The 23,949-nt window shown below is 28.9% G+C and overlaps 2 protein-coding genes across 3 annotated transcripts; one reads left to right on the top strand and one right to left on the bottom strand.

Annotated features, from left to right (window-relative positions):
• Positions 1–10,153: 10,153 nt before the first annotated feature.
• On the top strand, positions 10,154–14,885 carry LOC113868933 (probable BOI-related E3 ubiquitin-protein ligase 3). Of its 2 annotated transcripts, XM_027504938.1 has the most exons (4): positions 10,154–10,374; positions 12,150–12,329; positions 13,291–13,649; positions 14,176–14,833. In XM_027504938.1, the coding sequence occupies exons 2-4, from the start codon at positions 12,224–12,226 to the stop codon at positions 14,722–14,724; spliced, it is 1,014 nt and encodes a 337-aa protein (XP_027360739.1). In that variant the 5' UTR covers positions 10,154–10,374; positions 12,150–12,223; the 3' UTR covers positions 14,725–14,833. The 2 variants fall into 2 exon arrangements, with proteins under 2 accessions (XP_027360739.1, XP_027360740.1); XM_027504939.1 differs by having other exon boundaries at positions 10,154–12,329; positions 13,247–13,649; positions 14,176–14,885.
• Positions 14,886–15,646: 761 nt separating this feature from the next.
• LOC113870430 (DNA (cytosine-5)-methyltransferase DRM2-like) lies at positions 15,647–21,927 on the bottom strand. Its single transcript, XM_027507022.1, has 9 exons — positions 21,916–21,927; positions 20,625–20,756; positions 20,286–20,391; positions 20,146–20,195; positions 19,655–19,762; positions 18,128–18,224; positions 17,194–17,318; positions 16,355–17,089; positions 15,647–16,114 (listed from the first exon to the last, which is right to left on the bottom strand). The coding sequence occupies exons 1-9, from the start codon at positions 21,925–21,927 to the stop codon at positions 15,647–15,649; spliced, it is 1,833 nt and encodes a 610-aa protein (XP_027362823.1).
• Positions 21,928–23,949: the final 2,022 nt, after the last annotated feature.

Below are 23,949 nucleotides of genomic sequence, written 5' to 3'. Positions count from 1 at the left end.
CTTAACTCTACATCATAGTATTGGCACTAAACGTAGTTTAGTGAATGAACGTTCTGCTTACTTGTGGCATAGACATTTAGGTCATATCTCCAGGGAAAGAATGGAAAGACTAGTAAAAGGTGGAGTCTTTCTAGACTTAGATTTTACTGACCTAAATGTCTGTGTGGATTGTATAAAAGGAAAGCAAACAAAACACACAAGGAAAGGAGCCACAAGAAGTACCCAGCTTCTTGAAATTGTATACACTGATATTTGTGGACCTTTTGATGTTAATTCCTTCAAGAAAGAGAGGTACTTTATCACCTTTATTGATGACTATTCCTGTTATAGTTATGTCTATTTGCTGTATGAGAAATCTCAAGTAGTAGATGCCTTGGAAATCTACTTGAATGAAATGGAAAGGCAATTAGACAGAAGGGTGAAAGTTGTTAGATCTAATAGAGGTGGTGAGTATTACAGAAAGTATGATGAAACTGGGCAGCACCCAGGTCCATTTGCTAAACTCCTTGAGAAACATGGTATTTATGCTCAATACACAATGCCAGGTACACCACATCAAAATGGTGTATCAGAAAGGCGTAATAGAATATTAATGGATATGGTTAGAAGCATGTTAATTAATTCTTCTTTACCCTCATCTTTGTAGATGTATGCCTTGAAAACTGCCATGTATTTGTTGAACAGGGTTCCTAGTAAGGCAGTTCCAAAGACATCTTTTGAACTTTGGACTGGTAGGATTCCTAGTTTGAGACACCTGCATGTTTGGGGTTGTCAGGCAGAAATAAAGGTTTATAATCCACAAGAAAAGAAATTGGATGCAAGAACAATCAATGGATATTTCATTGGTTATCCAGAAAAGTCCAAGGGGTTTAGATTTTACTGCCCTAATCATAGTACAAGAATTATTGGAACTGGAAATGCCAAGTTTATTGAGAATGGTGAAATCAGTGGGAGTACGAATCCACAAAATGTGAAAATTAAATAAGTTAGAATACAGGTTCTTATAACTTGTGCTTCGCTTCTAGCAGTAGAGTTGTTGTTCCTCTTATTACTACACCACAACATAATGAAGAAGAGCAAAAAAACACTGAACCAGTGATTCACAATGAACTTATTGTAGAAGAACTACAAGAAATAGCATTAAGGATGTCTCAAAAAAAAAAAGACCTGCTATTCCAAATGATTATGTGGTATATCTACAAGAGTCAGAAGCTGACTTAAGCATTAATGATAATGATCCAGTTTCATTTTCCCAAGCCATAAGTTGTAATAATTCTAATAAATGGTTAGATGCCATGAAAGAAGAGTTAGAATCAACAGAACAGAATGGTGTTTGGGACCTTGTAGAATTGCCAGAAAGTTGTAAGAGAATTGGTTGTAAGTGGATCTTCAAGACCAAACGTGATTCTCATGGAAATCTTGAACTTTACAAGGCCAAACTTGTTGCTAAATGTTTTACTCAAAAAGGCGGCATTGACTATAAAGAGTCATTTTCACCTGTCTCACAAAAGGATTCCTTTAGGATTATCATGACACGGGTAGCCTATTATGACTTGGAATTACACCAGATGGATGTGAAAACTGTCTTTTTCAATGAAGATTTAGAAGAAAATGTTTATATAGATTAACCAATGAGATTCTCAGTTGAAGAAAAGGAACACATGGTGTGCAAATTAAAGAAATCAATATACAGACTCAAGCAAGCTTCTCGTCAATGGTATATAAAGTTCAATGATACCGTTGTATCCTTTAGATTTAAGAAAAATACTGTTGATCGGTGTATATATCTAAAGATCAGTGGGAGTAAGTTCATATTTCGAGTCCTGTATGTTGATGATATCTTGCTTACAGCTAATGATCTTGGTCTTTTACATAAGACTAAGAAGTTTCTTTCTAGTAACTTTGAAATAAAAGATATGGGTGAGGCAAGCTATGTGATAGGGATAGAAATATTTCGGAATAGATCACAAGGACTATTAGGTTTGTCTCAGAAAGCATATATCAACAAAGTACTAGAGAGATTCAGAATGAAAAAGTGTTCAGCATCACCCGTTCCAATTCAGAAAGGAGACAAGTTCAGTCTTGCACAATGTCCCAAGAATGATTTGGAACGGAAACAGATGGAAACAATTCCGTATGCATCTGTTGTTGGGAGTATTATGTATGCTCAGACCTGTACCAGGCCAGATATAAGCTTTGCAGTTGGGATGTTGGGTAGATACCAGAGTAATCCTGGATTGGATCACTGGAAAGCTGCGAAGAAGGTCTAGAGATACCTACAGGGAATGAAAGAACACATGCTTACATATAGAAGATCTGATCACCTTGAGGTGATTGGGTATTCAGATTTGGATTTTGCTGGATGTGTGGATACAAGAAAGTCCACTCTTGGCTATGTGTTTCTCTTAGCTGGAGGAGCGGTATCATGGAAGAGTGCAAAGCAATCAGTTGTTGCTGCGTTTACCATGGAAGCTGAGTTTGTAGCATGTTTTGAGGCTACAGTTCAGGCTAACTAGCTGCGGAATTTTATTTCAGGACTTAGAATAGTCGACAGTATTGCTAGGCCGTTGAAAATTTATTGTGATAATTCTGCAATAGTATTTTTTTTTTCTAAGAATGACAAGTATTCTAAGGGTGCTAGGCATATTGAGATTAAGTACTTTTCTGTGAAAGATGAAGTACAAAAACATAGATTGTCAATAGAACATATTAGCACAAACCTTATGATAGCTGACCCTTTGACAAAAGGGTTACTGCCCAAGACATTTATTGAGCATGTTGAAAATATAGGCATTATTGTTTATGATTATTGTTAGATGTAATGATTACATTTTATGTATTATGCACTTGATACTCTGAGCTCATTTATGGATATGTTTTTTATTACTTGTTTTCTTATATGCATGCATAATTGTATTATAATGATGTAAATAGGTATCGTGTTGAATAAAGACATTATGTTTGACCAATTTTGTACTTCTCACTTATTGGTCATGTTAAGGAGAAGACTGATTTGTAGTACATGAAGGAACTATATCGATTAAGTGATGTACGACCGCCATAACTCAAATTAGTTCTTATTCCTAATTCTCAATGTATGCAATGATTTAGTTATGACAATGCGCATTATGATGATTTAATCTTTTATTTATTAGACCATGATATTGGATAATGTCACATAAGTCAAGTGAGAGAATGTAAAACTTTAAATATCTCATGTGAGGAGCATGTGACTTGTCTAGGGACTAATAAGTAATTAATTAAATTATTAAGGGCTAAATTATAATTGAGTAAATGAGAAGTTGTTTCATATATATTAAATAATTACTATTTGATGAAGATAGCGGTTTTAGAACGAATTAATTAAAAAACTGTGAAACGGGTCTTCTTCCTAACTGTGACGTATTTTCTCTTCCCTCACCATCAATAACGTAGAGAGAATAAGAGGGTAAGCCAAGGAGGTAGAAATCGATTTTATCTGAGGAAATTTAAAGGTATCAAGATTCATCTATTTCCTTAACAATGGACAGAGGTTAGTCAATTTGTTCATTATGTATTATGTGAGAATCATGAAATTTCAAGATCCTAAAATGATTTTATGCAAATGTTAATTTTAGAAAACTTGTATCATGAAAATCTTTCAAATATTTCTTGAAACTAAACAGGATTTTTTTATGTTTTCTATTTCTAAAGATATTTCAAGTTTTATACTTTCCTCTAATTAAGTTTTTCTGACTTTAGACCATATTCATGTTCTAATTAAACTAATTTAATTGAAGCTTTACTTGCTTGCTTTTAACAAGTTTTCAGACACCATTAATGAAACCATTGTGTTTTTCTTTGTGGAGGACAAAAACATGAAGAATTCCAGTGGTTAGGTTGCAATTGAATGGTGTTGGGCCACTTGCTTAACCTCATGACCATACTTTGGTTTGGTAAGTGACCTCTGTGCTGCAAGTGGTTACAAGTGTTCATGAATTTCTACTTTGTTCTATGCAAATTGAGGTATGGTGCATTCTTTTCAAATCATTGTGTCATATCATCAGCCTTTAAGATTGTGGTTCCTCGTTGTTTCCTCTTAAGGCACTCATGCTATCTCTTTAATTTATTTTCTCATCATCTACTTGTTATTATTCGTGGAAATAGATTAAATAATAATCAATACACATTGTATCAATTGGGCTTATAACTTTATTAAGAGTTAATTGCAGAAATATAAAAAATTTCGTCGAGATTAAGCTATACATGAATGGAAGTTTTGAATTAATAGGGATAAAGTTCATGTAACCTTATTTCAAAACGTTGAATTTGATTGCATGTGGGGTTCTTTATTACCTTTGGGTGTTCGTCTTTCATTTGAAAATTGCTCTATCAATTGAGTAGAATCTAGAACCAAAATTTGTGTCACAATCGTTTGCGCTGGCGCTAGCTTTGAAGTTTTTCAAATAGATATTGTGCCAAATGGGACAAATCCATTTAAAATCATAGAGAAAAATAAAAATAAAAATTAGAAAAATTCAATTGGATCCTATAATTTTTCCAAGATTTAAAAACCAATGTATTCTATATTATACTGAAATGTTATAAACATTTTAAATCAATAATTATATTTACCAATTTTATAAAAAATTGTTAACCAATATAAATATTTAAATTTAATACATGAATTAACATATCTTAACAAAACCCAAAACACACGCACAACGAACTCTAATATCGTCTGTTATGTGTTGTTACGTTAATAAAAATTATTAATTTTTATAATAAATAATTTAAGATATTTATGATGTATTTTAACTAACTGATTATATAATTATATTAAAATTAAACTCTCTCAATCGTGTACGTGTGTGTTTTAGCTTTGTTTACAATTAAATTTAAATTAGTTACATTTTTTTAGACAAGTCCATTTAACGTGCATTATGATAGCGTTTATTTTAAGAAAACTTTACTTTCTTTATAATTTCCTAAAATTATATCTGATATTTTAAAAGTTCCTAATAATGATACTCATTTAAAATATGTTTAAAAATTAACGTAACGCTCTAAACACGGTAACAACTGAGAGGAAAAGATTATTTCGAGTTTGCAGCCGATTCGAATGCATTCACCACTTTAATACAAAAGTTGATTTTAGTAAAATTAAATTTGAGACATTTAGAGTATGTTTAATTATTTTTTGTTTTTAAAAATAAAGTAAAATATAAATTTTTTATTTTTTAGTCTGAGTCAATTTTCAACCATAACACAAATTTGAATAAAATAAAATAAAGTTTATTTAGTCTCGCAATCTCCATTCAGTGGGCCAAACTCTTAAATTATAATAAAACAAGTTAGAAACGTAACGATGCTCTACGGTGTTGCATTCAGCAGCCTCTGCAAAAAGGTAGACCCAGAACTATTCTTAGGCAAAAGCGAGGAACCAACCATTTTGAACATTCTTGGTTTGTGTGTGAACCAATTAAGTGGAAATTTTTGTGTGTTGTGGAAATAAAATTCTTTTTCAGTCCCATATTTTAAATGCACACCGTTTTGGTCAACAACCACTTTAATGGTGCCCTCACTCGTTTACTCCGTTTTCTCTACTAACAATTCACCTTTTTAAAAAAATAAATAAATGACATAATATAATATATTTTTTAATAAGATAGTAATGATCAGAAGAACAAGTTTGATGAAGCTCGTTGTAACTTAGCAAGTCGGTGGTGGAGTAAGATAATTAAATAATTTAGATTCTCGTATTATTAACTAATATAACGTGATTATATTAGAGAAAATAATAAACATTGTTAAATAAAGACTATAAATAATTATACAAATCCCTAACTATAGAGTATATATATATATATATATAAATAAATAGTGTTCCTAATTGGTAGGAAGGTTGTAGGTTCTAAGGTAAGGTATCCCTGAATTAAAGGAGGTGAGGTAGCTCAGTACCTAAAATGGCTTAGCATCCCCTCAAAGGGTACCAACTAATTTTGACCTCTCTTATAGGCTACCTACTAATCCTGTCGGCTCTCATCAATTCTAATAATGTTAAATCCGAATAAATAATGCCTTGGTTTTGTTGGATTTATCAAGTTATATATAACATGAGATTTTGAGTTAACAAAGTTTATATATATATATATTACACTTTTACGAAATATAATATTTTTTAGTTAAAATGTTCATATGGTAAGATTACTTTTTTATTAGTAAAAAAAGTTTATATATATAAATTTTGAATTGAAAATTTTGCTTTAAAATTTATACTACTTATTAATTACTAAAGTTTAGATAACTTTTGCTAATTGATCTAAATTAATTGATTTAAATAGTCTAAACTGAAATAAAGTCACGTTTGAAAGAGAAAGCAGAAAGAAGAAGAAAAATCTGACTACTTTAAATAATTATATGACAAATTTTAAATATTTATAAAATGTATATCTTGTTTTAATTTGATTAAATTCAAACTTAAACAAATAAATTAAAGTGACCTAATTTATTTTGACTCTCTAAATTTATCAAATTGATTGAAACCAATCCACATTCTTACGAACGCCTCCCGATATGGCAGTCTTGGATGATATGCTGACGTTCTTGGACATGGTAATTTTATTTTCTTAATTTGAACTTACACTAAAAGAATAGCTGAATTAACAATTAACAGACATTTAAATTATATTTTAATATATTTCAGTATATTTATTTAATCATGATTTTAATAAGTTTTGTTAAATTTAATAAATTTATATAACAAAAGCTATAAGTTTAAGTTGTCAAGTTAGATTCATATTTCCAATAAAAAAAATGTTAGATACACTTTTTTATATATTAAAAACTTAAAAATATATATAAAAATAATAAAACTCGTATAAATCAGTATTTTATTGACTTAAATCATGAAGGCTATGGGCAAAAGCAATGCTGTTGGGAGAAGGTTCGATGGTTGCGAGGTTGAAATTGAACCCTAAATAGTTTCTTAATATTTATTATAAAATTAAAAAAATTGAGTGGACTTGTTTTAACTAATTTTGACCCAAGTTAAATAAGACAATTTGAAAGTGTCTGTTCTATTTTAATTAATATCCTTATATAATTATAAGAAATAAAAAAACATTTTAGATAAAATTTATCTAAATTAACAATAAATATTTAAGAATAATAATAAACATGTCTCTTTTTTTTAAATTTCTAGATAATCCAGTATCAATATATAAGATTGATCATTTTATAATTCTTAGTTTGTATGTAATAACATAGTTTTGACATATAAGTAATAACGAGGAAAAGTGAGAACAATAGTTAGGAGCATAAATGAATGAACCTACGTTAGACTCGGGACATGTGTTCTAATTCATTTGAAAATTTTATAGTACCATTATATATTAGCTTGATATTCATTGTACAAAATTAACCATTTTATAATTCTTAGTGTAGTTGTAATAATATAATGTTGACATATAATTAATCATTTACTTCCAATATCGAATAATAGCAAAAATAATAGTTAGGTGCGTAAATGATCATACGTTAGACAATTCAATTTCAAATCTGCATACCATTGTAGTATTAGCTTATTATTTAAGTTTTTCCCACTTTAAACATAATCTAATTCACTTGCTTAAACTCATTCACTTGTACCTTAAGTACTTAGTTTAAAATTTTAATTTAAGCTAAGTAGTTTACATGAATATGTGAGTACGAGAATGTGCAACATTTTTAAAAAATATTTATTATGAAATTGAAAAACATGAGTTTGGACATTAGCCTAAATCCATGCAAGTTCAGAAAGGGCTGATTCAAGGGTTGCTTGCAATCTATATTTTTATTATTTTTTATAAGTAAATGTGAATATGGGTTGGCATTAATAATAACTTCATACATATACTTTTCACAAATCTAATAAGAGATTTTTTAAATTTTTAACATGTTATCATGTTTTAATGCATTCTTTGTTGAATTCATATTTAAAATCTCAATTTTAAAATTTATTCAAGATTTTAACGTAAATTGTCAATACATGTGCATGATGACCTTTCCTATATATTAATAATATGTACATCTTAATAATTTTTCTAGATTATCCAAATTTAATTAATAGACAAAAATGACCCACTCTATAATTCTTAATTTGTATGTAATGATATAATTTTGACACATAAGTAATCAATTTACGTAGCAAAAACATTACTTAAGAGCATGAATGAACCTACGTTAGCACATGTCCTCGTTCAAGTTCAAAATTTTGTAATACTATTATAATATTAACTTGTTATTCAAGTTTTATTTTCTTCAATTTTAATTTTTATTACTCAAATTTTTTACGTAAAGTAAAATATATTTTATTTTCACTATTCATAAATCTTGCATTTTGTAATTCTTCCTACCACGAATTGTAACTTAAACATAGTTTAGGGTGAGGTTACAGTATTATATATTGTTTTTAGATTCATCAAAGAGCCAAAACATAAAATAGAGCTAAACAATTTATATGAACATATAAATACTAAAGGGATAACTTTTTTTAAGCACTTAAAAATAAGATGCCTTAACTGACTTTTTGATACCTCAAATTTTAAGATTTTTTATTTTATATTTTTATTACTAAACTTCCTTTATTTTTATTTTTAATTAATTGAAAATAATAAAAGTTTCACTTAATTACCAATTAAAACACTTATAAATTTTTCATTTAATGGAAAAATTAATCAAATGCTAATGAAAAAAATATTTGATGAAAAATATTTTTAAAATTTAGTATTAATATTTTTTAAACATATTTTTATATCCATGTATTTTTTTTAATAAAAAGTAATAATTCAACCATTCAGTCTAAAATAATATAAATTTTATTTGATTAATTCAGATCAATTATTTTAAATCACATGAACCGAATTAACTCAAACTAACTATATTTTAATCACTTTGCTATATTCTTTTCTTTAACTCAAGTAAAGCAAATTCAAGTAAAGCAAATCCAGTTAGAATTGCAGGAGAATATGACTTTTAAGATTAACCAAAATAAATTTAAATAAATAAATATAATTAAAACATGCATATAAATTATTCAAAATCACATATTTTAATTAAAATAATATTTTTATTTAAAAATATAAAAGCAATTTTATAACTTTAAAAGCCCCAATTCAGTGTAAAATAAAAACTACCCCTTCTTAATTTCGGAATAACCAAGGCAAGAACAACTTGTGTTTATTATGTCATGCATGACAATGATGCAGAGAATAGCGCATTGGAAAAAAGTGGGTCTTTCTCCTCAATGTAAATTATGTAATATTCAACCCATCAAAAAATTAGAAAAAAAAAACATTATATATAATAATAATGATATAAATTTTAATAATATATTTTTGTTATTAAATATAACAATAATAATGACAATAATTTGAAATATTTTTTATTCAATAAAATTCACAAAATTAAATATAACATTAACTATTGTCATTGTTTTTACTAAAAAAAAAATTGATTTTACTTAAAAATGTTATTTGTTGATTGTAATTCAGATTGCTACTTTAACTTGAGACACAGTATTTTTTATTTATTCATTTTTTTTAGTAACTTTGAGCGTTAGAGAAGTATTATGTTTTTTATGATGAAAAATTAAATATATATTATATTTTATATTTCATTTACTTAGTTTAAAAATAAATATTTTAAATTAATTTCAAATAAATCATCAATCTCATTTTTCTTTTGAGAGATAACATGAGATTAATTATCTTTTGAATATTATAAAATTAATGTGAATAAATATTATAAAATAAATTATATAAATTTTGGTAGTATTATATGAAATAATAATAGTAAATGACTACTAATTTTTTTATGATAATAAGTTTGTTCTTTGTAAAATTAAAAATAATATTTTAAAATGACTTTGACTATTGAAAATTTATTATATAGTGATTTTAAAATTTAATTATTTAAAATAATAAATTTTATTAAAAAATTAGCTAATTTGATATTTTTATTTGAAAATTATTTTCATCCTTTAGATAATTCAGATTTTTAATTCTAAATAACTCATACATTCTGTAGTTTTTTTTTTCTCTTAAAAAAAATAATAACATATTCTGTCGTTTTGTTCTTAGAACAATTAGTACAGTCACGGTGTCAAATTTCAATACAATAATAAATTAATAATAATGTCTCTCCGTTTCTTATGCATCCACTCCTTCTTCTTCCCATATTCTATTCATAACTCATTATTCATATCCATCTTCCACCCATCCACTTTCTTCACCTTCCATTTCAGATCTCTCAATTCCTTCTTTTTTTGACCGGTTTGCTCAATGGTTACTTTTGGATGCGTATCAGTTTGATCTTTTTGTTTTTTCCTCTGTAAGAAAGCAGTTTAATCTCAAGGTATTTATTGGGTTCTTGTTTGAATTGTTTTTCCATCGTTTTATGTTACAAATCTTCGGACTTTTTAGATTGTAGTCTCTGATTTTCCGTGTATACAGTTGGGTTGCTTTGCTGTTTTCATTTTCCTCCTGACCAACAATCAAAAAGGTCCTCAATATCAAGTTAACCTGCTGTGATGTGCTGTTGTGTATCGTGACATTTAATTTGCCTTTTCGTTAATTTTTTTTTATTAATCTGAGTAAAATGTTACTGAGTGTTTTCATGGTTATAAATCATTTGAGAATTAAGATCTTCATCTTGATTTTTGCACCCATGTGGGCTAAATATTCAGTTTTGATTACACATCTTGTTTAGGTAATTCTCTGTTGCCTCAAATTTTAATTGACAATCATCATATTTGTTTGGGACGTGTGTAGCTTCCATTTCAATTAGAATCTTGGCCTGGCCTTGTGTTGGAATAGAATCAGGTGTGCTAATTTCTAATTTCCTATGCCGTAATACTTACCGAAAAAAAAAAAGTGGATAAAAAAGCCTATATCAACTGATTTTTCTGGGTGATTAAGCATATCATTGTATAGTTTTTATCATTTTTTTTTTCTTTTTTAAAATTGGTTATACATCTAATGTTACTCATTTATATCAGAAAACTTGCACAAATATTGGTTTTGTAAATGAATGACTACCCTAGGCCACCAGTTCAGGGATTTTGTCTTTGGATCCCCAGAGACCAAGGGATGAATTGCTTTTATTTGTGATTTATGGTCAATATATCATCTTTAACTCTAAAATTTTGGTTGAAAGTCAGAATATGCTTGCAAGGATTGTTAGCATTCTTATGTATACTAAATATTGGAAAGTCAAGATATATATAGTTAACATTTGACCTTGCTTCTAAAAAACTTCATTTAGGTACTATTCTGCCTGACTCTTTTTGACTTCTCATCTCCTTAAAAGCAGAAGCTCTTCGAATTAGCTTTTGTAGAAGCTTTGTCAAGGATATTCTTCATCATAATAAAATCAACTTTTATTTTCCAGAGCTTCTTTAATTTGTGTTTGGCCAAACTAATCCTTTTAAGGAGAAGAGAAGCAGCCCAAAAAAAGCTGGGCCAAATACAACCTTTCTTTTTCCTTTCTACAAAAAATATTTTTTGATGTTTACGGAACTTGCAAATAACTTCTTTTGAACTTTTGTTTCTCATTTTCTTGTAATAAGTATATAGTTAATTTTATAAACTGATTCCTCCCATATGTTCTACCTGAAATTTCCTGTGTACTTATCACAATGTTTTGTGTAGATGTCACTGAAAATTAATATTCATTTTGTTATCTTCAAATATTTGATTTTACCATATTGAACTAAATACCGCACAACTTTATAGTTAGCCTATGTTTTTACCAAATATCAGTTTATAAAATATTTGCAACTCAACCCTGAGAAGGAACTTGTCTGTTTTCATCTTTTTGTTTGAACTTGCAGGTGCATTGGTATATTGATTATTATTATTATTATTATTATTACTATTACTAAATTGACAACTAGGAGACGAGAAAATTATTACCAAGAATTGTTGCAGCCTGCCTCTCAAATCAGCTGAAATAAGAATTTTTATAGAAAAACTAATGAAGTACTTCTACAGAGCATCAACTGCCCTACCCTTCCAAGCCATATAGTTCAAATTATTGTGCTGACATGTTTTTGGTGCTGTAATAGTTGATGTTAGCTTTTCATAACTTAAAATTGATGCCGAGTTTTTTCCCTTTCCCCCTCCCTGTAGATTATAATTGGCAGCTTCAATAATATTCTTTTAAAGCTACATAGTTGAGTTGGACAATCACATTTCCTGGGATAATGTTGGGGAGCAACAGTGGGAATCGCTTTCTTCCTGTTTTCCTGGATGAGACTCAATTTCGGCCACAAACTAATGGGTCAAATCAATTGCAGTTGTTTGGAAATTGTGAGTTTTCTCCTTCTTTTTTCTCATCTAATAATAATTTTTTTCATTGAATCCTTTGAATGTGGTTGTTAAACAGGGTATCTCTGTTTTTTCCTGAGCCTTTGCCTTTGATTTGAGTATGTTTGTATGGTTCAATGTGTTCAATGTTACTTGCTGTCAAACTTATGCATTTGATTTGTCTGGTTCAAATGTTCCTTGATGTTTAAGCCTTTGATTTTATTAGATTTTTATTCAAGTGCCTTTTTGCATCTTGTACTTTCAACAATTCTATCCTTTCTTAGTCCCTTTTGCCACAGGCATGATGATGGCATCTCCTTTCCTTTTTTGAATAGCAATAGAAAAGTACAGTATGGTGGGTTGTGAACTTGTCTCATTTGTTGCATGTGTGCATCGCTAATATGTGATACCTAATTTTGCTGGACATGATCAATGCTGATGATTTCATATATTTTTATTTTTGAAACACAAGATGGTAACGGTCCTTGACATGGCATTTTAATGCTTATAACAAGTGGCCCTTTCCTTTACATGTATATTGTACTATGTGTGATGTACAAATAGATAATTGAATATATGAGAAATGCTAGTAACATGCTCTTTCTAACACACTCTTAGTTATTAGTTAAAAGTTATTAAAAACTACAAAAAACATGTAGGTTTCACTCTTTCTCACTTCTAATTTAATATTTTTCTTTTATAATTTTCTAGTTTTCAATAAATTTTAGTCAATAACTAGGATGTGTTGCCAACATTTTTCTTATTTATATGTCCTGTTTCTAGCTCAGATATTCTTATTTTATGTTGCAAAATTAGAAATTATTTTTTATTTGTTTCACATAATCATTTTATGCAGTTCCTTAAATAATCTTTTAAATTAATTTGTATTTCCTTTAATAGTTCTTGTTTTTTATCTGTAGTTTTACCTCATCACTGAATGATGAACATACAATATCTCTTGCAGTACAAGCTGGATGCGGTGTTGATCCAGTTAATTACTTTGGAAATGAGCATATCAGCTCCATGATTCATCCTAACAAACGAAGCAGGGAAATGGAAGATATCTCAAAACAGAGGCTTCAAATTTCCTTAAATTATAATGTCTGTCAAGATGATGTTGATCGATTAGCAAGTATTCCGAACCCTAACCCTGTGTCAACAGGATTGAGGCTTTCATATGATGATGATGAGCGTAACTCATCTGTTACTTCTGCAAGTGGCAGCATGACTGTCACACCATCTATCATATTGTCTCTTGGTGACAACATCAAAACTGAGCTTGATAGGCAGCAAGAAGAGTTGGATCAGTATATTAAACTTCAGGTAATATCCATACAGCTCTATGTTTTTTCTTCATTTTGTGATGTTGGTTGTGGGAGGTCTTTAGGGTGTAAATGATTTTTATGTTCAAGATATTTCTGTTTGTTAGAAAAGTATGAAAGGACTAGCCCATGGCTTAAGCCGATAGGAAAAGGGGGAAAATACTAACATTATTTCCTTTTATGGTAACATTTTTTAGGTTTTTCTTTATCACCTTGCTTCTAATATCTTGCTTTTTAAATATATCATTTGCAGTCATTTTGGGTAGAATTTTTGGGTTTTTGCTGGTAGGCCTTTCATTTTCTATTATTATTATTTTTTGATTTTTAATATACCATCACAAATGTGATTCTTTGAGTGAGCCAGGAGTTTGTATTGTAATGGAAAGTTTTAAAATGATTGTTTTCCTATTGCACAAAGATAAAAGAACTAGAAGTTATAATTTAATCACGGAATTGTCATTTTTTGTGATTCTTGGTTCGATTATTTTGCACTTTTTAAAATGTTATTCCAATTTCTTTCTACACAGAAGGAACAATTGTCAAAGGGAGTAAGAGACATGAAGCAAAAGCACATGGCTTCTCTCCTTACTTCCATTGAGAAAGGTATTAGTAAGAAGCTAAAAGAAAAAGATGTGGAAATAGAGAACATGAACCGTAAAAATAGGGAGCTGGCGGAAAGAATAAAGCAAGTGGCTATTGAAGCACAAAGCTGGCACTACCGAGCAAAGTATAATGAGTCAGTTGTCAATGCATTAAAAAACAATCTGCAGCAGGCGATTTCACTAGGAGTTGAACAAGGGAAGGAAGGGTTTGGAGACAGTGAAGTTGATGATACTGCCTCATATATAGATCCTAATAACTTCCTGAGCATTCCGGGTGTGCCTATAAACTCTAATTACAAGAACTGCCAAGGTATGGAGAATCTGACTTGCAGAGCATGCAAGGCAAAGGAGGTTTCCATGTTGTTGATGCCTTGTAGACACTTGTGCTTGTGTAAGGACTGTGATGGATTGATCAATGTTTGTCCTGTATGCCAATTGATAAAAACTGGAAGTGTTGAAGTGTATCTGTCTTAGCTTAAGTATTTAAAACAAAAACGAAATATAAGTCACTGTTTTCCTTGTGTGATTCGTCTGCTAAATTTAAGATATTCTAAGTACCTGTCACTAATAAAAATCGACTACTTTCAAGCATATTTCTGTCAAAGTTTCTCGTGTTAATGATGCTCCTTTCCAATGATAATTTCTATACTCCTCATTGAGCTCTACTTACCTGATTATTTGATGAGATGTGTATATAACTATGATTTTTATTAACAGGAAAAAATAAAGGAATATAATGATGTCCTGATATAACCAATTGGTCACGACAAAGAATTTTTATGTTTTCCTATGTACAAATTATTATATTATATTTCTGAAATAGGATTGACTTTGTTTATTAATTTTTTGGATTAGTTATCTTGTTACCTAATTTATTCGATCATTGGCAGAATTACCAATAACTTTATTGCTCTACCCCTTACTTCGTTAACTTTCTTGCAGGTAAAACCATACAAACATAGTCTGTGGATAGTTCTAAAACAATTGCAATATTTTGTTCTTTAATTAAATGCTATAAAAAGGTATTTTAAATATTATTATAAATAACTGAGGAGTCTTAATACAGAATTATGAATAGGTTGCCAATGCGCTGTGATATTTATCTGTAAACAATTTCTCCACCAAATGGTTAACCGTCTTATCTTTGTAAATTTTACTATATTATAACCACTTATTTTAGGTATTTTATTTTTATTTCTCTCTCTAAAAAGAGAAAAATTGGTATTCGCATGGATGCAAAGTAAGACCAAAAGAACATAACAAGAATTACCAAGAAAAAAGAACTTCAAAATTACATATGGTTTTTTCAATTTAACAATCCATTGAATTCTCCTACTATTATGCACTTAAGTTTCATTTGTGCGTTAAATTTTGGTTTACGTAAAAAACGTGGGAATCAACAAAATCCGCTCTGTTCATTTTTGTTTGACAGAAGCGGATTTCTCTGTACATCCATTACTGCCTCAACAATCCTAAAATATTCATAAAAAAGTGAGGAGTGCTCACCCTCTAGCCCATGTCTAGTAACTCTGTTACTGCCAGAAAGGTTGTTGCAGGGGCTCCCACCAATGATGAGGTCAAATCCACCAAATTTGGTTATCCACTGCATCAGCTGATTTGAAGAAACTTGTTGTACATCTTCTATCTCAATAAGATTTCCCCTTTGGTTAGTTCGCTCCCACCAACTGCGAATGATGTTTCTGTTCATCTCAGCTATTTCCACAGATACAACATTTTTAAGCATTATTCCAAGTCGATGGAGAGCAACCTCAGCACCTCCAATGCCAGAAAAGAGAGAAAGGACATTTATCCCATTTGGAAAACGACCCTTCAACACTGAAAGATGGTAGGCAACTGTATCAACCTGAAATCAATTCCATTTATTGCAGTCAATGAGTTTTTTTTTCAAGGAAACTGAGAGTTAAAATACAAAAAGAGCAGCTTAATTTTGATTAGAACTTTTTAATGTTATCATTTATGAGTTGTCATATGACAGAAAAAAGTATGATTTTCATTTAGTTATCATATAATCACTGAATATCTGTTAATGATAAACACAATCACTTAAAAATTACATGGAGTGTAACATTCATAGCATAACAACCTGAAATGCATTGCCCAGTGCCCTGTATCTCTCTGTCCGGGTGATTCCACCACCTCTCGTGTGATGCCTTGGAAATCCCAGTATCATCTCATATTCATCAGGTTCAAGAGGTGCCAAATTGTTTTTTCCAACCCAAACCAAGTTCCACCTTCTACACTCTTGAAGTACATTCCGTTGGACTATAGCAGGAGGTTCAGCACCATACTTATCAAGGACTTTTCTTATTCTATCTGTAACTGTGCCAGGAGCTACGTTAGTTAAAAGGCAATTGAGCTTTGTTCTTTCATCCCACGAAGGCCAACACATTTTAGTTGTAGGTAAAGCCTCTTGGATAGTGAGTGGTTGGATAGGAAGCAGAGGGGAGCGATTGTGGATTGGAAGATTATGAATATATCCTCTTTTCCTTGTTGCAGCACAAAAGAACTTGGAATCAACAAATTCTGGTTCAATCTCATACAGAAAACGTGATATTTTGCTCCAAACTCCAGCAGGAGCAAGAGCCACGTTTTCAAAGTAGAAGTATGGTTGACCTGCTGCTGCACTTGGGAGCTTTCTTTCAACCACAGGACAGAGTTCATTAGGTACACCAAATCCTGTCATGGGACTAGAGACATGTATCATCTCCTTATCAATTGCTTTTGGCATCTTCTCACTTGGCCTACAGATTTTGCTTTTCCATTTCTTATCGTGTAGTTTCGCTTTCTTACTCTTATGAAGATAATATTGATCATTTGGCTGGCAGAGCATAAGAAGGTAATATAATTTAAGAAAAAAAGTTTGCTTTATCGACATGTTAACTAGAAGCCATATAACTAATTTGACAGGGTTGTAAGCCTCACCTTTTTATGCATATAAACAGATGTATCATGTTTATTATTAGGTGGATCTTGAAGGGAGTCAATCTCCTCTTCTAATTGAGCAGCACTAATGAAATCCGCCAGTTCACTGATCTGGGCTTCAGGACCTGCCAAATGTTATAATGAGAAACCAAAATGTTAAAAACCACCACCAAACAAGTTTTTACTTGCTACATACAAAATATAGGAGACTCGGTATATCCTTGCATTGCAAGTAAGGCTCATTGGGTTTCATGACTATGAATTTCTGTTGTATGGAATTCAAAGAAACACACAAATGTTGTGAAGACTGGCGATAGGATGTTCATAAATTGATCTCTCCTATTCTGTGATAATGACATTTTGGGAGGATCAGCACAATTAATACCTTAGTACCCACGAAATCTATAAGTCGTGCTAACCCCTAACAATGCCAATTATAAATATTGCAAATTTGTAGCTACTGTAGTTGATATGTTGACCTTGTACACTATATGGTCAAATTACATACTTAATAGAACTCAGCTTAATCCACATGCACCTATCCCCTCCGTTCAGTCAAAATCTTCCCATACAAATTTCTACGTTGAAATTATGACTTTAATGAGAACATGTGTGACAATGTAAACAAAATAATCTAAGCTTAATATTACAACAATAATTAATTTCTATTATTGATCACGACATTATTAAATTTAGTTAAAAATTAAAATATTTCTTTTAATAATTTTATTTTATTTAAAGTTATTTTATATCTTTCTGGACTTTTTTTATTAAATTTAAAAGTTTAAATTCAATATTATAAAAACAAAAAAAAATTGTTAGTTTAGTTCATCTTGTGATAGAAAATGAAAGAAGAAATTAAAAAAAAAAAACTTAAAATAAAAAATGCCACAACATATATGATGAAAGAGTAACAATTATACAGTAAACGCACCACATTTGTCCATAGCTGACAAAGCCTCCTCCAAAGGGTAACCCATATCCACAAGTATCGACAAGGTTTCATCCTTCTCTAACCCTAAGGGATTTTCCTGATGCATAAAAGGAATTAGTTAAATGGAACTTATTTAAATGGATAACTATTTATTTAATAATTTTAAAAATAATTTGTTTTAAATTTAATGACGAAACTTACTTATATAAGTTGAAAATGATTTATTTTGATAAGCAATATTAAAAAATATATTTTTAGATAAGCATGTGAATAGGTTTTTATAAAACAGAGAAAGTAATATAAAAAATGAATAATTTTTTAATAAGTTAAAAATAATTTATCTCATATTTTAGAGAAATTAATTGAGAGAAATTAAAAAAAAAAGAAACATAAGTAAATTTTAATTTATGAAAGAAATTTGATTTATTTTATTAATTAATTTTTCACTCTCACAAGTATTAATTGAAAATTTTATTTAAATTGAACATAAATTCAAAAAAATGATTGAGTTATAAGTTATTTTTAATAAGTTGTTCATAAATTATTTTAAAAAGGTTCTAAAATCTATAAAGAACAAGACTTTTAACTCATGTAGTTACGAAAGAGATCACCATTATAAATATATATTTAGACTCAGTTTAGATAAATATTTTCATAAACACTTATAAAAATAAAAAAATAAGCAATAATATGAATCAAATTTTTTTCATAAATTAAAATAACTTATACTTTTTATTTTTAAAAAAATATTTTTATTTAATTTCTCTAAAACTTAAAAATAAAATTTATTATTTTTAACTTATAAGAAAAATTTTATTTATTTATTCTTTTAGAAAGACTTATTCACATGCTCTCTCCTAAACTAGGGTCTAATCAACCACAGTATAATATATATCCACTAAATGCAAATTTTTGTACTTCCATAATATAGATATATTTTAACAATTAACTTTGAGAAATGATATGCGGACTTACTATTAGATATACGAAAATTGATTTATCAATCTTTGTATAAGAAATTAAAGATTATATACAAGTGATGTAGTACCTTACATTATTTTTGGACCCCTCATCTGGCAATAGTGATTAAGCTGGAAATCCAATGACATGGTTGGTCTTTACAACAATTTTTTAGTTCTTTTCTATTCTACTGAGGTTTGCTCCTCAAAAGGGTTTTAATTAATTCTGGTTTTATTTTCTTGTAATAGCTATTTCATGTGGCTTATTAAGCTCAGAACTCAAAAGAATTCTTAACTATACGATTCTTATAATCCAGATAACGAACATGAATGCTAAAAATTAAAAATAATCTGACCACTGAGTGTTGTGCAATTATAATTATATGATATGATAAATTGCTTACTGAATACGAGTGTACAAATTTTAGGGATAAAGTTTGAACAGAGTTGAGCAAAATAAGAATATTACAAATGATAAAGAATTGCCACTTCAGTGATGAATGTGAAGTTCTAAAGCGTATCATAATAGTGGGAAAGTGATAAGAAAATAATAAGGGTAGAAATCTACCCCAGTTCCAGGACAGCTATCCTCCTCAGAGATGTCGATTGGTATATCACTTTTCTTAGCAGAAGTACATGGCATACTGGAAGCATCTGACGCAGGATCTCGTTGAATCTGCAAGCTCAAGGACGTCATTAAACAAATTTATACTCTTACATACGGAAGATAGTGACCTCACATGCTGGACAGTTCACTCATATCATATTCTTGTATAGTTATTCACAAAGAAAAATTTAATCAAATTTTAATCTGTGACATATAGTCAGTGCATGATAATATGATGTTGATTTTTCTTGACTAAATCAGGAGCCTCATTTGACAAGCGGGTGATACTGTTGACTGGAATATTCAGAATTTAAGGATAGTGATAAATTTCACGAGGTCATATAGACACAGTGAAATAAAGTTATATCATTTATATAAGTAATTGCCAAAACCCATCTAATCAGAGTTGTTGATTTTCAACCATAGTTAGTATATGTAGTATAGTTACTCACAGCAGTAAGTGTTAGCAGAGTTTCCAAAATGTCTTCCTCGTTCTCTTCTCCTACATGGACAAAAACAAAACAAAATTTCATCATTCAAGGTAAGTACCAGTAGTAGTAATAATTATTGAATATATTAAATGAGAAACAACCATTTTCATTAATTGCTTTGATCACTGAGACTCTCGAAAATCCCATTCCCACAAAGAGATTAATCAGCTTAGCATTCTTTTCATCCGAGCAAGTTGCACTACTCTCCTATACAGAACACTTCAACATTATAAAAGGAACACAAACCAAACTTTCTCAGTGTGACAAAATCAACAGACATGAGATTGATCAGACCAGAAAAACAAAAGATAATAGATGAATATATGAGTGAAAGAGGACCACAAGATTCCTTTAGTCCTTTCATACCATTATATGTTAATAACTAGACAATGCTGAAATTTTAACAAAATCATTGTGAAGTAATTAGATGCAGAATTTACCGCCACACTATGTTCACAACTCTCTTGACTAGAATACGTTGGAGCCGAAGATGGAACGCCAAACACCTCAAGCTCATCATCGGTGTTCCAATCATAGTCAATCTGAGAGCTAGCACCTTCAGAATCAGAACCCTACATAATTTTTCAACAAAGAAACTCGATAAGAAAATAAATAAATAATTAATTAAAAACACGGAGAAAAACAATTAATATTCTAACAACTAAATTCACTTATAATTAATAAATCTAATCAGTAAGCGTTCAAAACATCAATGGCAGAGAAAAAAAATAATCATCATTGGATGTTTCGTAACCAATCATTCAAGTATCCGTATTCCACAGCTCTAGCTAAAATAATAGTTAACTTAGATAGAGAAAATGAACACACCATGACTTAGCAGCTAAGTAAGAACTAAGAATCCTCGTTTTGGACACTGCAATAGGAACAACAAATGTGTATCAGTTGATAACACAACTAATCACGGTAACAGAGAGAGAATATATAAATGAATAATTAAGCTACAAAATGTTGAAGAATAATTAATTTTCCGCCCTTTCTAGCCTTTTAACTATTTGTGGTAACGCGTTGAAGCAGACGAAACTATAAGGTTACGGAAATTACTCTATTCCATTGGTCGGTAAATGCTAACCACGTTGTTGTGGAAACATGAAAATGACAATGTCAAATCTGAAACATGTTTTCAGTTTGTTGCTTTAAACTGCAAAAAAAAAAAAAAAAAAAAAAAAGAAAGAAAGCAGTTCGTATGCTGCATTTTTAGTTTCAAGGAGAGAGAGAGAGAGAGAGAGAGAGAGAGAGGGAGGGAGGGAGGGAGAAACGAAGAGTCACTCCCCAAATGAACCGCGCCAATAAAACAGTTAAATACAAATTTGCGAGCGATTTTCATTTTTTATATTAAACTTGATTTAAAAACATTAGGGTAATGTGTATAAAAGTGATGAAGTAAAATGATTTTAGGGATTGTTTGGGTACATGGAGAATTGAAATTTTCAACGTGGGGAGTTTTTTTTTTAAGTTAATAAATTTTTATTTAAGGATATTCTGACCTTTATATACAGACGATGTCAGAAGTGAACTAAACCTTAAAAGAGTTGTGTAATGCATCCTACAGAATTGATGCACCAATATAAAACAACGTAACCAAATCTGGCAAATTTTGCGAAAAAACAGGATCAAGAGCAAATTTCAATGAAATTCTTAATCGAAATCAGATAAATACTACGATTGTTGAACAATGTAGAACACAGTTTTGTGTCAAATAAGCTGCCGAACAGTTCTAACCATTTTACCTATAACAACCCATTGTACAATGCTCAATTTTCTTAGGAGGCAGAACAACAGAAAAATAAACGGAAGTATAGAACAATGACCAAACCTTGAAAGATCGTGGACGAGAGAAGAAAAAGCGATTTGACGTCTTCTAATGATTCTTCAATGGTGTTAAATACATACATTGCAAAAAAATTAAATTGATTTTAATTTGTTTCATATTTATTTTTCTTATATTTTATTTATATTTTTTTTTCTTTCTGTAATATTATATATCATATTTCCTTTTTTCTTTCTATCTGTCTCATGTTCATATTATACTCTTTTCATAAAATGTGAAAATATCTTTGCATAGCTTTTTTGCTTTACGCAAGGAGCTTGCGTATGTAATTAAACGTAATAATATAGGGAAAAGAAATGTCAATTGGGGTGTAGCATAATTACATAATTACATAGTTTAATTAAAAGTATGGATTTTTTTTTATGATTGCATGTGTAGCATAAAAGATAATGTCAAAATTCTGGCATAATTTTTTTTTTTAAATACATGTATTTATTAATAAGTGGAACCTCAACAAATATTAGGTTTATATGATCATGCCAAAGTGATTTATAGTTGTTTTGGGCTTTTAAGCCCACCTTCAATAGAAAAAAAAAAGTGATTTATAGTTCTTAAGAAAATTAATAATTATATCAGTTATTGTGATAAAATTAATTTTTTATTAAAAGAGTTAAAATATAATTATAAAATTATTCAAATATATAGGTGGATAACAATAAGTGTGAATATTCTTATAACATAATTAATATTGATTTTTTTTTAAAGTAATAAATGTTTTGACGCAAACTAAAATAACCACACACAATCATAACATGAAGGATAAAATTCACTGTCTACCTTATTTTTGGGGCTCATGGAGTAGAAAGAGAATGAAAAAAACAACTATGATAAATAATGTAATAAAAAATAAATAAATAAATAAATAAAATGAATCGGAAGGAAAGTATAAATATTATGTAATTTTTTTTTGGCGTAAAGAACTACAATGTAAATACATTAATATAAATTAAGTTTAATAAATAATTTTTAATTTTCTTATAACATCTGCCTAGATATTAAAAATTAAATATATTTATGTTTTTAAGTAATAAATTTATTCATACTTTTATGTAATACTGAAATAAGAATGTTAATGAAAAGATATAGTAAAATAATGTAACATTATTATATATATATATATATATATTAAGAGATTGATAATATATTGTCTGAAAAAGAAACATAAAGAATAATTTTAAATTTAAATATTTTATTTCTATAAATTTTCTTTATTTCTAAAAAAAGAAAATATTAAATATTTTTATATTTTCCAAGATAATAAACATATATTATTTAGTATTTTCTTAAATTAGATGTATTATTAATTTTCTTTAAAAACATAATAGATTAGAGTATCCTTATACTCATATTTTATTTTTAATAAAATGTTAAAATTTTAAAAAATATTTAATATTTACTTTATTAAATCGTATAAAAAATTATTAAAAATAATAAAAAGAAAACATATTAGTTAACGATTATTTTAACATGTACCAAGTGTTAATGCTAAGTAATATTAAATACATTTGATTCAAAATTAAAATATTATTAATATGTAGTAAATATTTTTTTATAATTTTGATAATAAATATTATATTTAAAAAATATTTTTAACTTCTTAACATATATTAAAAAAAATTAATAAGGGTGACTACATATGGTAACACTATTGAATGCCCCAAGTTAAAAATATAATTTTTTATTAAAAATATTTAATATTTTTAATTTTATAGTGATTTAAAAGATTTAGTAAAATATATAAATATTTTTTAACACGTGTCTTTTAACAACACATTAGAAAAGTTAAATTATAAAATGTTTAAGAATTAATGTAGCTAGTAATAAAAATTCTTAAACAATTAATACAGTTACACTAATTTTCAGAAGGTTCAATTAAATTTAAATATTTATTTAGAAGAGTTTATGAATAATTTACA

Source organism: Abrus precatorius, unplaced genomic scaffold, assembly GCF_003935025.1.
Source record: "Abrus precatorius isolate BTA unplaced genomic scaffold, Abrus_2018 Scaffold6, whole genome shotgun sequence".
Classification (NCBI taxonomy): domain Eukaryota; kingdom Viridiplantae; phylum Streptophyta; class Magnoliopsida; order Fabales; family Fabaceae; genus Abrus; species Abrus precatorius.
This window is presented reverse-complemented; position numbering and strand designations above follow the sequence as displayed.

What these genes read in the sequence shown, in the direction of transcription:
- LOC113868933 (XM_027504938.1), top strand. Translation starts at nt 12,224, where the DNA reads ATGTTGGGGAGCAACAGTGGGAATCGCTTTCTTCCTGTTTTCCTGGAT. An exon ending in ATTGCAGTTGTTTGGAAATT is followed by an intron (nt 12,330 to 13,290) that starts GTGAGTTTTCTC and finishes TATCTCTTGCAG; the next exon opens with TACAAGCTGGATGCGGTGTT. An exon ending in ATCAGTATATTAAACTTCAG is followed by an intron (nt 13,650 to 14,175) that starts GTAATATCCATA and finishes CTTTCTACACAG; the next exon opens with AAGGAACAATTGTCAAAGGG.
- LOC113870430 (XM_027507022.1), bottom strand. An exon ending in CAAAGCAATTAATGAAAATG is followed by an intron (nt 20,196 to 20,285) that starts GTTGTTTCTCAT and finishes TTGTCCATGTAG; the next exon opens with GAGAAGAGAACGAGGAAGAC. An exon ending in GTCAGCTATGGACAAATGTG is followed by an intron (nt 17,319 to 18,127) that starts GTGCGTTTACTG and finishes AACATTTGGCAG; the next exon opens with GTCCTGAAGCCCAGATCAGT.